Below are 14759 nucleotides of genomic sequence, written 5' to 3'. Positions count from 1 at the left end.
GATTTCCCATTTGTGCCCTGACCTACCTTTGCACCCATCATTTCCTCTGTCTGGAAAACTCCTCCTTCCCCTTGAGAGAGAGGTATTGCAGCCTGGAGACAGCAGCACTATCTCTGGAACCAGGCCCACTGGATTCCGATCCTCTTAGCTTTGTGACTCTAGGTAAGCAAGTTACTTAACCCCTCTGGGCCTCAGTCTCCTCATTTGTAAGATGGAGTCGAAAATAGAACCTGCCTCATAGGCTTGTAGAGTCACATGAATTAATATAAATAGAGAAGTTCCAGCACTGCCTGGCAGTTAGGGATCTCAGAGTTCCCTCTTATTATTACCTCCATCTTCACTGGTGTGAAGGCCACTCAGTCCATAAATAGTAGACCTAGGATTCAGCCTCAGATTGCTTTGATTCCGGGTTGATGCCATTCACCTTCATAGGTCGATGACCCTTGACTTCCCCCTCAACCCATTCCAGGCTGATCTGAGAAGCTTGGATGAGGCAGGCTCTGGGGTGGAGGTTGGGGGGCGGTGGTGGGAGATGGCAGCCCCTTGCCCAGCAGACACAGCTCTGTGTATCCCTCTTAGTAATCCCACGTTGCTTAACTGGAACCAGATCCTTCCTGGTTATCGGAGATGTCTGCGTCTGTATCTGTTCCAGGCTGCTAGTGAGATTTCTTCACCCCTCTCAGTCTTCAATCAGCCATAATTTTAAGGGAGTCTCTTACCCCCATGCGTTCCCCCCAGACACTCATCTGTAGATAATTGTGTGGGGGGTTGCACTCAGGGATGGAGGAGGCTGGGAAGAGAGGGAATGGAGCTGGCTGAGAGGGGTCACCATGGCTGAGACCTTGAAGTCGGGGTCCGGCGTGGCCTGGCCGGTGGCCTTTCAGAGCCCAGGCCATCCCACGTGGGCTGCCCACATGAGCTAAGTCAATAGCCAATTAGTCCCCATGTATCCTTGATTAAGGGCTGTGATCTCCATCAGACCCGGTCACCAGCCTGTGCCGCCACAACCTTTTGGCCTCTATTTTTTTTTTCTTCTTGCTCTCAAAGGCATGATTATGAAAGGCAGGGAAGGCCTGGCAGCTGAAATGCAGGCATCCAAGTTTGTCTCAAATGCTTTGGGAAGAACAAGGCCAAAACATCTCACTCCAGCATTGTAAGGAAAAAGGGGACATCAGAGACACACACACAAGGTTCCTAAAGATGTCATCAAGACCCACCTCCTCACTGTACAGATAGAGAAACCAAGTCTCAGGGAGGGAGGACCTGCCCAGGTCACACAGCACGTTTGGCTGAGTTGACTTCTGAAGAAGTCCTCTTCACTTCATAAAGGTCTGAATTATATCCTCTTGTTATTTCACTCCAGTCATGTTTCTCTGCCTCCCAAGCCTCTATTTTCAAAACCCCCAACCCTTCCATACTTACCCTGCCTCCCCCTCCAATCCCTAGGGAAATGCTGACTTCCAGACACAAGACCAGAGCATGTTAGAGGTAGAATCAAGGAATCTGAACAAGGTTTGGAAGGCTGTTTGGGGATCTCTGAGTACTAGCTACTCATTTTACAGATGGGAAGACTGAGGCCTAGAAAAGTAGAGTGATTTGCCCAAGTTTGCAGATGGGTCAGCACTGTACAGTGTATTCCCTGATGACATTGCTTACATTCAAAACTGCCCAAATGATCTCATTTCTTCTCTAAATAATTATTTTGCCTCTTAACTTTCCCTTCATTTCATATTCCCTATCAACCCCTGGTCTCTCTTCTGTTGAATACATCCCTCTCCAATTCTCAGGCTCTGCTTTTCTCAAGAATTAGGATCAGGGCAGACCTGCTGCAAGAAGCAGCTGAGTCTCACACAGCCCTGTTCTTATCGGGAAACTCAAGGGAAGTTAGAGCAGGAAAGGTACAGGGAGGGAGAGTAATTGATAAGGGGGAAGATTGCCTGGGCCAGTCATGAAGGACTTTGAAGGTTAGACTAGGGCATATGAAGTGTATTGTGAAAGCAACTGAAAGTCCCTGGAGAGTTTTTAGAACGAGCCATGGGTGCAACTGTTCTTTGAAAAGGTAACTGGCCACCACTTAGATTGATGGGCAGACACTGAAAGCAGGTTTCCAGTGATAAGATTTTTTCAGTAGTGCGCATGGACAATGTTCAGGGCCTGCACCAAGGAGAGATGGGAAGGAATGGATCCAAGTGACAAAAAAGAGTAGAATTAGTGGGATTCAGGTGCCATTTGGATACTAAGGGTTAAAAAAAATAGAGTCCAGTCAGAGATTTTTCCAGTTTGGGAAGAGGGAAATAACAGGTTTAAGGTGCATTGGGCAGCTTTCGTTACACTGATGCTGCGTAACAAGAACCACGGTATTTACTGTCCACAGCTCTAAGCAGTTTTCCCCTTTGTTCCACGTCCGGGTGGACTGATCCACCTGGGACTCAGCTGCACTTGGCTCCAAGTTCAGGTTGCATCCACTCTGTTCTATGTAACCCTCATCCTCCTTGGACCAGCCACTGCTTGGAATGTGGTTTTCTCATGGCAAGAGGAAGGAATGCAAGAGAGCAAGCCCAGTCACAGCACAGTTCAAACTTCAGTTCGCATCATGTCTGCTACCAACCCACTGGCCAGAGCAAGTCCTAAGCCAAGCCTGAAGACAGGATAGGGAAGAAATCTCATTCTTCTCACAATCAGGCATGGCAAGGATGTGAATGCATTAATACTGCTCTAGAGAAATGAGGACTTGACACCAATAATTCAGTCTACCACGGGACAAATTTTCCTTCAGCACCCCCTGATCTCCTATGCCTGTCCAGACTCTCTGAAAGCATGTCCTCTTAGAGAGCCATCACATGGCTTGGGAAGGAGTCAGAAAGGTCCTGGACTTGGACGTTTGCTCCTCTGTTCACAATTCTCGGCAGCATACTCACTCTCTCCAAGCCTCAGTTTCATATCATTTAAAGGAGCCAGTGACATCTTCCTCCCGGTGTTGTCATGGATGTCAAAAATCACTTGGGTAAGGTTGGTACATAGTAGATGCTCAATTAACAGAAGGTATGATGCTTCCCTTGAGGCTTACCCCTGCTAGCTAGAAATCAGCCCAACAACGCTTCATTATGTGGGTCCTATTAATTCAATGCAATCCATATAGAAAGTATTTACTTTTTATTTGCTTTTGGACAGGGCTTATTTGCAAGAGCAATTCTTAACCGTTAGTTATAGTGGAATTTTAGAAATCAGCAGGATGCCAATTTCAACGTGGGTGGGTTGGAGCTGCCTCTTCTTCCCTAACCCCTGTGTCTCGCTCATGAGAATTGTCAAATTCAAGGCAACTCCCCTTGCTCTTGCCCTTGTGGTTATGTTTACTGCTGTGATGTTTGTGAGTGTATGAAAGCAGGAGCTTTGAAGACCTGACTCTACAGCCTTGGACAAGTGACTAGTTGAGTCTGAGCTTCAGTTTCCTTATTTTACAGTGAGGACAGAGTGCCTTCCTCCTGGTACTGGTCATGGGTATGGCCTGAGAGATGAGATGCAATAACATATGTCAAGCGTCTTCCACCACTCCTAGCACAAAGCACACCCCCCGTCACACCCCCCGTCATGTTATGCCCAACGCATGCCTCCCCCACCGCATGCCTGGCCCTGAGCTGGGCTGCAGTGACACAGAAGTGCAGAGGTGCACGGGGGCCCCGTCGGAGTCAGAATAGGGAAGGATGCCATGCACACTCACTGTTCTGAGGCCCGGGGTGATGCCTTTTCAAGCTGCAGCGACAAGAAGAGTGAATAGGAAAGTGAACAGCAGCCAGTGTCCCTGCCCTGTGATGATAAGTGACGACTGAGTCGGAAGCAAGTGAAAATGGAATCGTAAGGGGATAACAGGGTGGGAGGAGGGGAGCCAGACCACCGGGTGGGATTGAGAAGAAGTCTTTGCACTTATCTCGTACTCTCACAGGCAGGCGACGAGCTCTTCTGAGCTGTGGAAGACAGAGGAGGCAAAGCCCTCTGGCTGACGCCCTTATTAGTACTTGTGTGTCCTTCACTAGAAGAGGCCATAGACCAAGGCAACAGGTGTTTCTGAGAACAGGGGACCAGACTGGGAGATTATTTCATTCAAGCTGCCCCAAACAAACAGATAAAGAAACTGAAGTTCCTTTCGCTTTGCTTTGCACAGGGCAAACCTTGAAATTGAGACCATCGTTCATCTAGAAAGCACCTTTTCTTTCCAGTAAAACAAGATGCTAAAGTGGCCCCTCCTGTCCAGGAAAAAAAAAAATAACCAAAAAACTGACATAGCTAATGACGTTTTCAGCAAGGAGAAATACGCCATAGACTGTGCTGAGGACTTTTCAAATGCATCACCGATCTTCCAGCAAATAGGTGATATCAGCCTCGTTACCGATTAAGAAACAAACTCGGAGAGGTGAAGCAACTTGATGAAGTTCATGCAAGTTCTCAGTGGCAGATCCAGGACAAAACAAGAGGATTCTAGGGCGCACACTCTGAACTATTTCACCAGTCCGCTGGCTTCATATGATTGGCACGAAGGCACCGTCTGCTTTGAAGTGGTTTAGGGGAGCCCCACACAAGAGAAACTCAGATTGTTCATAATGGAGGGATTCCGTTGTTCTCACCCAACAGTTTATGGAGTGAGAACACATGTAACATAAAATGAGAACTCGATAAATGGGGCTTGAGAGACGTAAAGGGTGAATATTTTAAAACCAATACAACTCATCCATAGCTGATAATATAGCGTTCTAGTAACTAGCACAATGAAAATCCACTTAGTTGAATTCCCTTATGGGAGCCACTTTAACGAAGAGATTAAACTCTTTGTTAAGGTCTACATTATCAATCACTTATAAATGTATGTTTTTAAGGTGTTAAGGGTATTTAAAAATCATCATATTTAAAAAATAATTTCTGGTTTTAAATGTGATACATTATAGGAAACTCAGAAATGTCAGAGGCGTACAAAGAAAAAAAAATGCAAGAAAATGTTGCTGGGTGTATTAAAGTACTGAGACCACTAGTGTAGTGGAAAGGATGCTGAGGTAGTGACCAAGAGTCCTGGGTGCTAATCCGGACTGGCCAAGAGGCTATTACAGTTATTTGGCTAAATGTCTTCACTTTTTTTTTTTTAAATTATTTATTTATTTATTACTTTTTATTTTTGGCTGTGTTGGGTCTTCGTTTCTGTGCAAGGGCTTTCTCTAGTTGCGGCAAGTGGGGGCCACTCTTCATCGCAGCGCGCGGGCCTCTCACTATCGCGGCCTCTCTTGTTGCGGAGCACAGGCTCCAGACGCGCAGGCTCAGTAGTTGTGGCTCACGGGCCCAGTTGCTCCACGGCATGTGGGATCTTCCCAGACCAGGGCTTGAACCCGTGTCCCCTGCATTGGCAGGCAGATTCTCAACCACTGCGCCACCAGGGAAGCCCTGTCTTCACTTTCTGAGCCAGAGTTTCCCCATCTGAAAAATGAAGCTGGGAAGATTTGAACTAGATGATCTTTATGAGCCTTTTTCTACTCTGATGTGAAATAGAAATTCTGTTTTAGCCATTTCATCAGCATTCATGTTTACACTTTCCATTTCCTTGGCAAATACCTGTCATGGATGTAAGAAAGTTTCTTCCAGTCTTCAGCAGAATCATCATTATGCTAAAGGAACTCAGCCTGAATTCACGCTGATTACCGTATATTTATGTATTCACTAATTCACGTATTCACTCACCCATTCATTCATTCATTCATTCATTCAACAAATGAGTCACCTACCCTTCATCAGGTATGATACTGACTACTAGGATATGGAGATGATTAAGAAAAGGTTTCTGCAATCAAGAGACTCCCAGTTTAGTGGGGAAAATAGGCAAAAAGTCCCTATCCTATCGGCATAGGCATTACTATTGTGAAGGATACCCCCTCATTTATTTATGTACCGGGTAGGGCAGCAGGTGCTGGACGCAGTGGTGAGCAAGATGGGGCCCACCCGTTTTTCCAGGGAGCATCTGCTGTGGTGAGAGAGTCAGGGAGCGCGGGCATTCACAGTCAGCACAGGGAAAGCGTGTAAACGTATGTCCCTGGAGAGCTGATCTTCAGCAGCGTGGCTGCCCTGGGTATACCAAGGCAGGACTGAGGATGGGACCCCCCCAGGGAAGGGGTTAATCCTCAGCTCCCGCTGTCAGAGGCTTGCATCTTGCAAGAAGTAAATGCTTGGTTGTGAATAGTAGAGAGGTCGCTGAGCAAGCAAAATGGAAAATGGGAGCCAATAAAGCCAACAGTCATGGCATTGAGGGAAAATCCTGCTGGAGACACCCAACCCAACTGCTAAGAGTGATCAGAGTTAAGGTTAAAACAAAGGGTATTCAGAAAACTAGATGTGAGCGATTCGGAAAGGCAGTGGAAATGACTGGCTCTCACTGGGGCCCAGAACTGATGAACATCTACTCCAAGCTTCCATTTTGCAGATGGGGAAACTAAGTCCCAGCAAGGAGGAGGTTACCTATCCAGTGTCCGTAGAGTTAATGTGTCAGCACATGTCAGAACCCAGTTGCCATCTTGGAATGAAAGGGAAAGAGGAGGGAATGAATTTGTTGAGCGTCTACTCACTTTCTACATGAGCCATGAGCTTTACCCTTCAGTACTTCAATTTATTCTTATATCAGCTCTGAGAGATTAGCAGAACTGTCATTGTCATTCTATAGATGAGACAACTGAGACCTCTTCAAAACATGAAGCAACTTCCTCTCCAAGACCACACATCTTAGGGAGAGAGAAAGTAAGGATTGGAACCCAGTTCTGTGTGTCTCCAGCACTCATGTGCTTTTCCCTCTGCCTCACTTCCTGTTCTCCACGCAGCCTCCAGGGTGGATGCTTCTCATTTGCAAAATACATATTTGTTGTACAGTGAGCGGCAGTAATTAATGATCCGTTCCAAGGCAGGGGAAACTTGCCTAGTAAGCACACACGAAAAGAGAAAAGTACAGCAGTGCCCTTTTTCTGTGTAGATTTCTCATTTTCACTAATATTCCCAAAAGGAGGGAAAGGGGAAAAAAATGACCTGTGCCCTGTCCTGAGTCACTGAGAGGAGAGACAGGAACCTCAGCCCTTTCCCTGGAGTAGAAAGAGCCTCCTTTCCCACCATGCTCCTGGCTCACCCCAGCCTGACTTCCCGTCCCTTTGCCGGAGGTAACCGCTTTACCTCTCCCATCATGAATCATGAAGGCTGTGGCTTGTGGCAGATCATAAATCAGTCCTGGGAGTCTCGAGGACAAATCCCAGGACTTTTAATCTTTAATATTAGACGTGTTTAAAGTGGTGAATATTTCATGAAGGGACTGCTGCATTTTAACACATCATTAGTGACTGCTACCCCTCCCACTTTGGTCGATTATTCTCATCCAAACCTCAAGGATCTCAGCTCCTTCCGTCCATTTTCCTTACCTCTGGCAACAATCAATCAGTCCATTAGGTTGCACGTACTTACAGCCCAGGCGTTCGGTGGAAGACCCTGGGATGTTATTGGAGAGGAGAATTATAGACAGCATCTCTGCCTGCAAGCAGCACCCTCTCATATACCAGGTATCCAGAGAAGGGGAAAGGTAGATCTCTCTCTTTCTCTTCTCTATCTCCTTTTAACAGTCTTATTCTGAATATTGTGAATACTCTCTCTGACCCATTTTTTTCTCCATATTCTGTCTTACTACTCTTTTAGTTCAACCAACATTTACTAAGCCCAGGCTGTTTGCCAGATACTTGCTGGTGCTGGATCTACAAAGATTAAGCAGCGTTGGAATGCATAAAACAAATGAAACTGTTGACACTCGGAATACTTCGTATAAGGTCAAATGTATAACATTTATAGTGAATCAGTGAAAACAATAAGGCTCTTCCATAAATACAAACACTTAGAAATCAGGAGTTGTGGGCGATAGTTGTAGAGCTGTGTTAACCCTAGCGTCTTATTCACTGCTATGTTTTGTTTTGGTGGCACAAGGTTGAGAAAATCCTGATTCACAAGACTTGAAGTTGTAAAAAGCATGAGCTTGTTAGCACCTGGACTCACAGTCTCAGGGTCCTCTTCAGTGAAACAAAGATGACAGGAGAATTTTTTTTTTTAATGAGGCCTGCGTAAAATCTGTTTACCTGGCAACCAGACTTAAAGTGACAGTGCCCTTCAGTGTCCTCAACTCTAGCATATAATATCTGAGCGTTTAGCCATCATTTTTTTTTTATTATTAAAGAGATTTTAAAATAAAACTTTTTAAGGAACATTAAAATCTAAAAGGTGCAAAGTCCCTAAATCTCCCCCATTGAGCTAGACGTTTCCATGAAACATAATTTGAAAACGCTTGGGTCAAGCCAACCAGAATCACTGTAGGACTGAAGAATTGCAGGTTCATCTGGGTATGTGCATGAATGTGATTACCAGAAGATGAGGAAGATGGCAACGTGACAGCAGTAGTCTGGAAATTGATCAAAGCCATAGATAGTTAATTATTCATTCAACTCACAGCGTTGAGCACCTACACTGTTCTATGCAGTGAGTTCAGCCAGGGCACTTCCTACCAGTGTTTCCCAAAGTGTGTTCCACAGGACACTAATCCTATGATTTGTTTCACCAGCAAGCCTTCCAAGGTGAAATAAGTTTAGGGAAAACTGTATACGTTATCACCCTCATGAAGAATCATACTCTACTGGCACTAAGGAATGGTACAGTCTTTCACAAACTTTTTTTTAATGGAATCTATTTTTGGTTTTTTAATGGAATCTATTTTTGGTAAAGCATCTGGGAACATTCCACAAATACATCTTAGGAAAATCTAACAACTAATTGAATCAAAAAATATCCCCCAATCTTAAGGAGTGTACAGTGAAGCAAGACTAATAGTAGCAAGGAGGTAGGACCCTTCCAGAATTTTGAACACTGAAGATACACCAGGAAACAAGACATGTGCCCCCAGAATGAACTTGGCTAATGGGAAAATATACTTAAGGCAGTGTGGGACGCTAGTGGGGATGTGTGCAACCAAGTGTAAGGCGTGGCCAGAAAACAATGACACATGGATACGTGGATGGATGGATGGATAGATGGAAGGGAAGGGACAAGAGGGGAAATGAGAGGAGGAGGGAAGAGGAGAGTAAAACCATTAAGACAAACAAACAACAACAAAACAAAATAAAATCTGGAGATGGTAGATGAAAATAATTTTTCCAAAAGGGGAAATCAGAGGTATTTGGAGGAGGTGGCATTTGTTTTGGGGCTTACAAATGAACATGAGTAGTTCATTCAGGTGGAGAGAATTCAATTTCCTGATTACACTTGTCGTGCAAGTGTACTTTATCATAATTTAAATATTTGAAAATAGGACTTCCATGTGTAGCCACCAGGTCACTTTCTGTTTCCCTCGTTAAGCCATGAGCTCCTTCAGCATCTGGGTTGTACCTTTGACCTCTGCATCCCCAGGGCTGAGCAGAGAGCCTGGCAGGGAGTGTGGTCAGGGCTTGCTGAGTGAATAAGTGAGTGAATGAACAAATGAATAAACTCTTTATTAACCACAGTGGCAGGTAGACCAGAACACCCTCTTTCTGTGACCTTTTCTACAACTAGCCACCTTGCTTTATTCTCTAAGAAAACAAGGAAACTAGAAAGAAGGGCAGGCAGTATTTCACAAGATCCTTTTCTCTTTTACAGGAGAGTGCAGCTGTCATGAAGGCTACACCCCTGACCCGGTTCACAGACACCTGTGTGTGCGCAGTGACTGGGGACAGAGTGAAGGGTGAGTGGCCAAGGACATCAGGGCAGAGACAGTGGAGGGCCCACCTTCCCTGTGGCATTACCAGATGCCCCAAACTGCTCCACAAAGAGGACTCGTCCTCTGCAACAGTTGTGTCCCTGCAAAGCCTGATGGAAAGTGAATCCTATTTCCCACTGAATCACATTTCAGTATTACAGGTACATGATTGATGAATCTTCTAGAGAACAAAGGCTGAAGTTTAGCTCACCCTCCCAAACCATAGGTAATCAAAGACCACTCTCTTGAGTGGACTAATGAAGAAGAATTGGGTTTTTTATACATAATCTCCAAAATGGACAAAGTAGACTTTGAAGTGCTGAGTCCTTCCGTGAAATGGAGCCTTTTATAATATAAATAGTCTTACCCAGTAATTACCTCTGCAAAATTTGATTGTTTGTAAAGCTACTCCAAACAGTGTCCACATATGTATCCCACCTGCTTCTGACTAATAGCATCTTCTATCCCTTTTTCTTTCCCTGTCTCAATTCTTCCCACAGACCCTGGCCTTACACGACACTCGAGAGGGGCTATGATCTGGTGACAGGGGAGCAAGCCCCTGAAAAGATTCTCAGGTGAGTTGACAGTCTGTTGGGGCATGACACTGGGGTATGGAGAAGGGTCTAATGAGGAGGTGTAGTTACGCACCTCCTTAGTTTATCGAGCCTGTGCACTTCCGGCATGCAATGACCCAGGTTGCTATGGGAATCTAATTCCCATTTGTCTGGTATAGACATAAATTGAGATACTTGAACTGGAGGAGACATTACTGATTATCTAGTCCAGTGGTTTCAAAATATTCTATAGCCATAGAACCTCTTCCTGCCACTACCATGAAATCTTGTGTGAAACTTCAATACCTAAGCTGATGAAGACATACAGCAAATTAAGTGGCAGAACTGGGAGTCAGATTTTGGTTGAAATTGATTCAGGGTCCGTGTTCTTAACCTTTGTGCAGATTGCCCCTGCTGACTTAGCAGTCACTTATGGTCCTCCTGCTGGCTATCAGGACTGCTTGGGAAAGCAGAGCTGAAATAATTCCTCTCCTCACAAAGCCCACTGGTAAATGGGAATCAGGATTTAAACTCAGGAAAATAAAACTAGCAATATAGAACAGTGCATGGGCTAAATGATTAACAGAGTGAAGAAATGACCATCCAAGTCTGGGCAAAGTTGGCCAACATTATGCCTTGGAGAATGCAGGGGACTCAGTTGGGTGGGGGAGTGAGAGAAGGTTCTAGAAGGGAAGGGTGGAGGGGCCCCTTTTTTCTGTTTTGTCTCTGCTTCCCAGGGAGTCCCCCAATGGAAACTCTTACATTGCAGGTCTACTTTCAGCTTGGGCCAAGGACTCTGGCTTCCTGTCAGCAAAAGCTTCGTGGTCCCACCAGTGGAGCTGTCCATCAACCCCCTGGCCAGCTGCAAGACCGATGTGCTCGTCACAGAAGACCCTGCAGATGTCAGGTAGGGATGTCATCTCCAGCACCTGTACCACGGGCTTCTTAGAGCCCTGGAAGCCCCTCTGTTTCGGGATCTCAGGAACTCCTGTGGAAAAGTACTCTTCATGTTGTTGAAGTAGGCAGTTGCCTAGTCGATATATAAAAAACACTGTCCAATATGCCATGCTCCACACTCCTGAAAGTGACCTCCATGGTGGGCCTCAGTGCCTTTATATTTCAACATAATTACTTTCCTTTGGGGTTTATATAAAACATGAGAGAGGCGACCACATTCTCTGGCTCATCCTGGGATCTTTAATGATCTTCTCTTATAAAAGACGATTACTTAATAGTATATTGGAGAGTCATGAAGGTAAAAGATTGGAGAATGAGGTGCTTTCTCTCATGACTCAGATACCGGGAACAGATTTTGGGCTAATCCATAGGTTTGAAATGTCAAGGTCAAATGAATTTGTTTTTTTACTCATGAAAGGATGGAGATTACATCTTTCCTTACACATTTTACACCTTGTAGTTAACTTCCTTGTAGACTGACTCTACTGTGTTCTAATTAGTTGCTTACATATCATTCTGTCCTATTATGTGGCAAATCTCTCAAGGTCAAAGAAAATAACTTATTTAGCTTTTTAATCCCCAGTTCCCAGTACATATCGGACAGCTACTAAATGTTTATTGATTTAATTATACCAGTGGTCTTAGATCTGATCCTAGCACTATTCTGGAGCTTTCTAATGGAGGTTCTTTTTTTTTCCCCCTCCCAATTTGATTAAGGGAAGAATTCTAGAATTTAAATGTTACATAAAATGGACTCTGATTTTACTTTCGGAACTGGCTTGTACACAGCTTATGAGCTCCTGAACTGGAAAATGGAAGCATGGCTCTCATACTTCCAGTGACTGTTATTCTAACGTCTAGCTGTCTTTGGGTCATTTTGAATTTAAGATGCTATCATATATCCACGGCATCTTGATAGGAAGCTCCTAGAACCCACGTCTCTTGCTTTACAATTTATTTATTCTCACCTTCTCAACATTTCATGGAGGGATGAACACAGCATGATTTTTTATTGGTATTTCTCCAAAGAGGTAATTTTAAAAAGGATAGAAAATTAAAGGGATAGCGCTTAGAAAATGAAGTGGTAATTACTAAGAACTAAGATGGTTTCATGCACACACAAATTGATTCATGGCAAATTACCATTATTTCCATTTTTGATAGAATTGAGGTCAGTGAGACTTTAGTAAAGCATGTGCTAAGGTTTCTCTGCATTACATATTTTAAAGATGGAGAAAAGACCATCTGGTTGAAGGATTATTCTCAAAGAGACCCTACGACCGTGTCTCAAATCGACTGAAAAAAGGTCTCTACTAGCTTTCCTCAGAGTTCTGTACTGTTGACATTGAATGTGTGATTTCAGTGAAGCTATAAATGTCAGACTGGCTGATAGTAACACTCCCTCTGGAGTCAAATAGGTCTGGGTTACAGTACTATCTCTACCATGGATGAGCTATATCATTCTGGCCACATGCAACTTACTAACTATCCATTTCTTTGCAAAATGAGGATAATAACAGTGCCTACCTCACAGAATATGATGATGATAATAATCATAACTAATAATAATAACTCATCTCCATTGATCATTCCCAAACCCTTTACTAACATGATCTCATTACATTCTTACATCAATCCCAAATGTGATGCTAACATTATTTTTATTTTACAAATTAAAAAAAAATAAAATCCGAGGCATAAAGGTGATCCCTTCACTAGTAAGTAGTGAAGCCAAGTTTCACGCTATGATCTCTCCACCTCCTGAACCCATGTTCTTAACTATTTCATTGAAACACCTCCCAAGAATTGTTGTACTAATTAAATAGTATGTGTAAATGCTGGTACATAATATACTCCCAAAGGTACAGGATTACCAATTTTAGATAAATTCAATTCCCACTACAATAGAGTTCAAGTAGAAACTGGTGATGGTGGGGAAGGCAGAGTCAGGAAGTTTGAGTACTATGTCATACTGCTGAGAATGACCATGGTCTGTAGGATAATTCAGTTGCCTTTTCTGCTCCAATCTGAATTATTACATTAAACAGCAAACCAGACACGGAGAAGAACAGAATATCAACCTACAGGGACTCTGAAACATCTTTGGAAATATTAAAACAAAATTGAGGAAAGTATAGTACTAGAATTTATTTCAGTGACAATATTGTTTGTAGTTGGAAGAAATACTGTAATAAATTGAAAGGGGTGAGACCTTTGAAGGGCATGATCCAGTAACAATTAGATGCTGTAAACTGCTAAGAATGCTGTGCCTGGTTACATGGAGGGTGTGCCTTCACCGAGTTGGGACCAGAGCAGAGTTGCTCAGGATGGGAGAGGGGATGATATTCTGCAATTATGGGTCCTTCTTCTCAACCCTTTGAAGAATATTTGAAATGTATTTCAAATATTTGAAGAATGTTGGTTTGATTAGGTCACTAAATTATTATCCTGCTTGGGGTGCCCACACGTCTTTGTCTGGGCTTGGAGCAATTGCAGACAGCCTTTTAAGTCTTATCTTCATCTTACCTCTCACATACCCATTGGTTTCACTGCAAGGGTAGATAAAAGATTGCAATCATTGCGATTCAAAAGAATCCATGCTATGTAGGTTGCGTTTTCCAAGCTGCACTAATAAACCTTGTTTGACATGACACCACTCAGGCAAGCATATCCTGGGCATTCAAAGAATTAATAAGTTTCAGTCAGATGCTATGTTAGAAATTAATAAATAATAGATCATAATTATAGATAGCCAATAATATGCCACAGAATCACAACTGAGAGATTAAAGGAAAAAGCAACGTCAGAAAGGAAGAGATAAGCATTCCAATAGGATTGGGAAGGAAAATGAAAAGGTGCTTTCCCGGTTGTTGTTTTTTTTGGTTTTGTTTTTAAGTCTGTGACAGATTACTATGAAAGTATGGAATCTCAAACTAGGGGAGGCAGAGCAAGTTAGAGTCAAAAGTAAAGGCTCAACCCACCTGGGTGTCTAAATCCAAAACAATTGATGATAATAAATGTTGGTGAGAATATGGAACAACTGAACTACCGTACCTTTATAGCAGGAACGTAAGTTAGTGTGACCACTGTGTAAATCTACTGGGCAGTATCTACTAAAGCTGAACATCTACATATCCTACAAATAGGATACCACAAATAATATGTTCAAGAATACTGATGGTGGCATTCGTTTGTACTGCCATAAAGCTGGGGGAAGAAAACACAGATGCCCATCAATAACAAGATGGTAGATAAATAAAATAAGTAGATAAATAAAACAAAACAACGGAATGTTATTAATGCTCAGGATTAATGAACACAACCACCACACATGTCACCAATGATGAATTTCACAAATATAAGATTGAATTATTGAAGCCAGACACAAATGAATATGTATGTTTAAATAAAGATCAAAAAAACAGTAAAAACTAATCTGGGATGTTAGAAAAAAGAAGAGGGATTAC

At 43.4% G+C, this 14759-nt stretch overlaps 1 protein-coding gene across 2 annotated transcripts in view; it reads left to right on the top strand.

The window, feature by feature from the left end:
• Window positions 1-14759, top strand: part of ASTN2 (astrotactin 2) — a 902613-nt gene that overhangs the window by 423128 nt on the left and 464726 nt on the right. Inside the window, exons 8-10 of one of the 2 annotated variants that reach the window (XM_036855709.1) lie at window positions 9682-9766; window positions 10282-10356; window positions 11117-11242. In XM_036855709.1, the coding sequence (XP_036711604.1) occupies window positions 9682-9766; window positions 10282-10356; window positions 11117-11242 (286 nt within the window). Of the gene's footprint in view, window positions 1-9681; window positions 9767-10281; window positions 10357-11104; window positions 11243-14759 lie in introns of both variants that reach the window. The other variant, XM_036855708.1, reaches the window with a different exon arrangement.

This window comes from Balaenoptera musculus, chromosome 6 (genome assembly GCF_009873245.2).
Source record: "Balaenoptera musculus isolate JJ_BM4_2016_0621 chromosome 6, mBalMus1.pri.v3, whole genome shotgun sequence".
NCBI lineage: Eukaryota > Metazoa > Chordata > Mammalia > Artiodactyla > Balaenopteridae > Balaenoptera > Balaenoptera musculus.
Note: the sequence above shows the minus strand (reverse complement) of the source record. Positions and strands in the feature narration are given on the sequence as shown.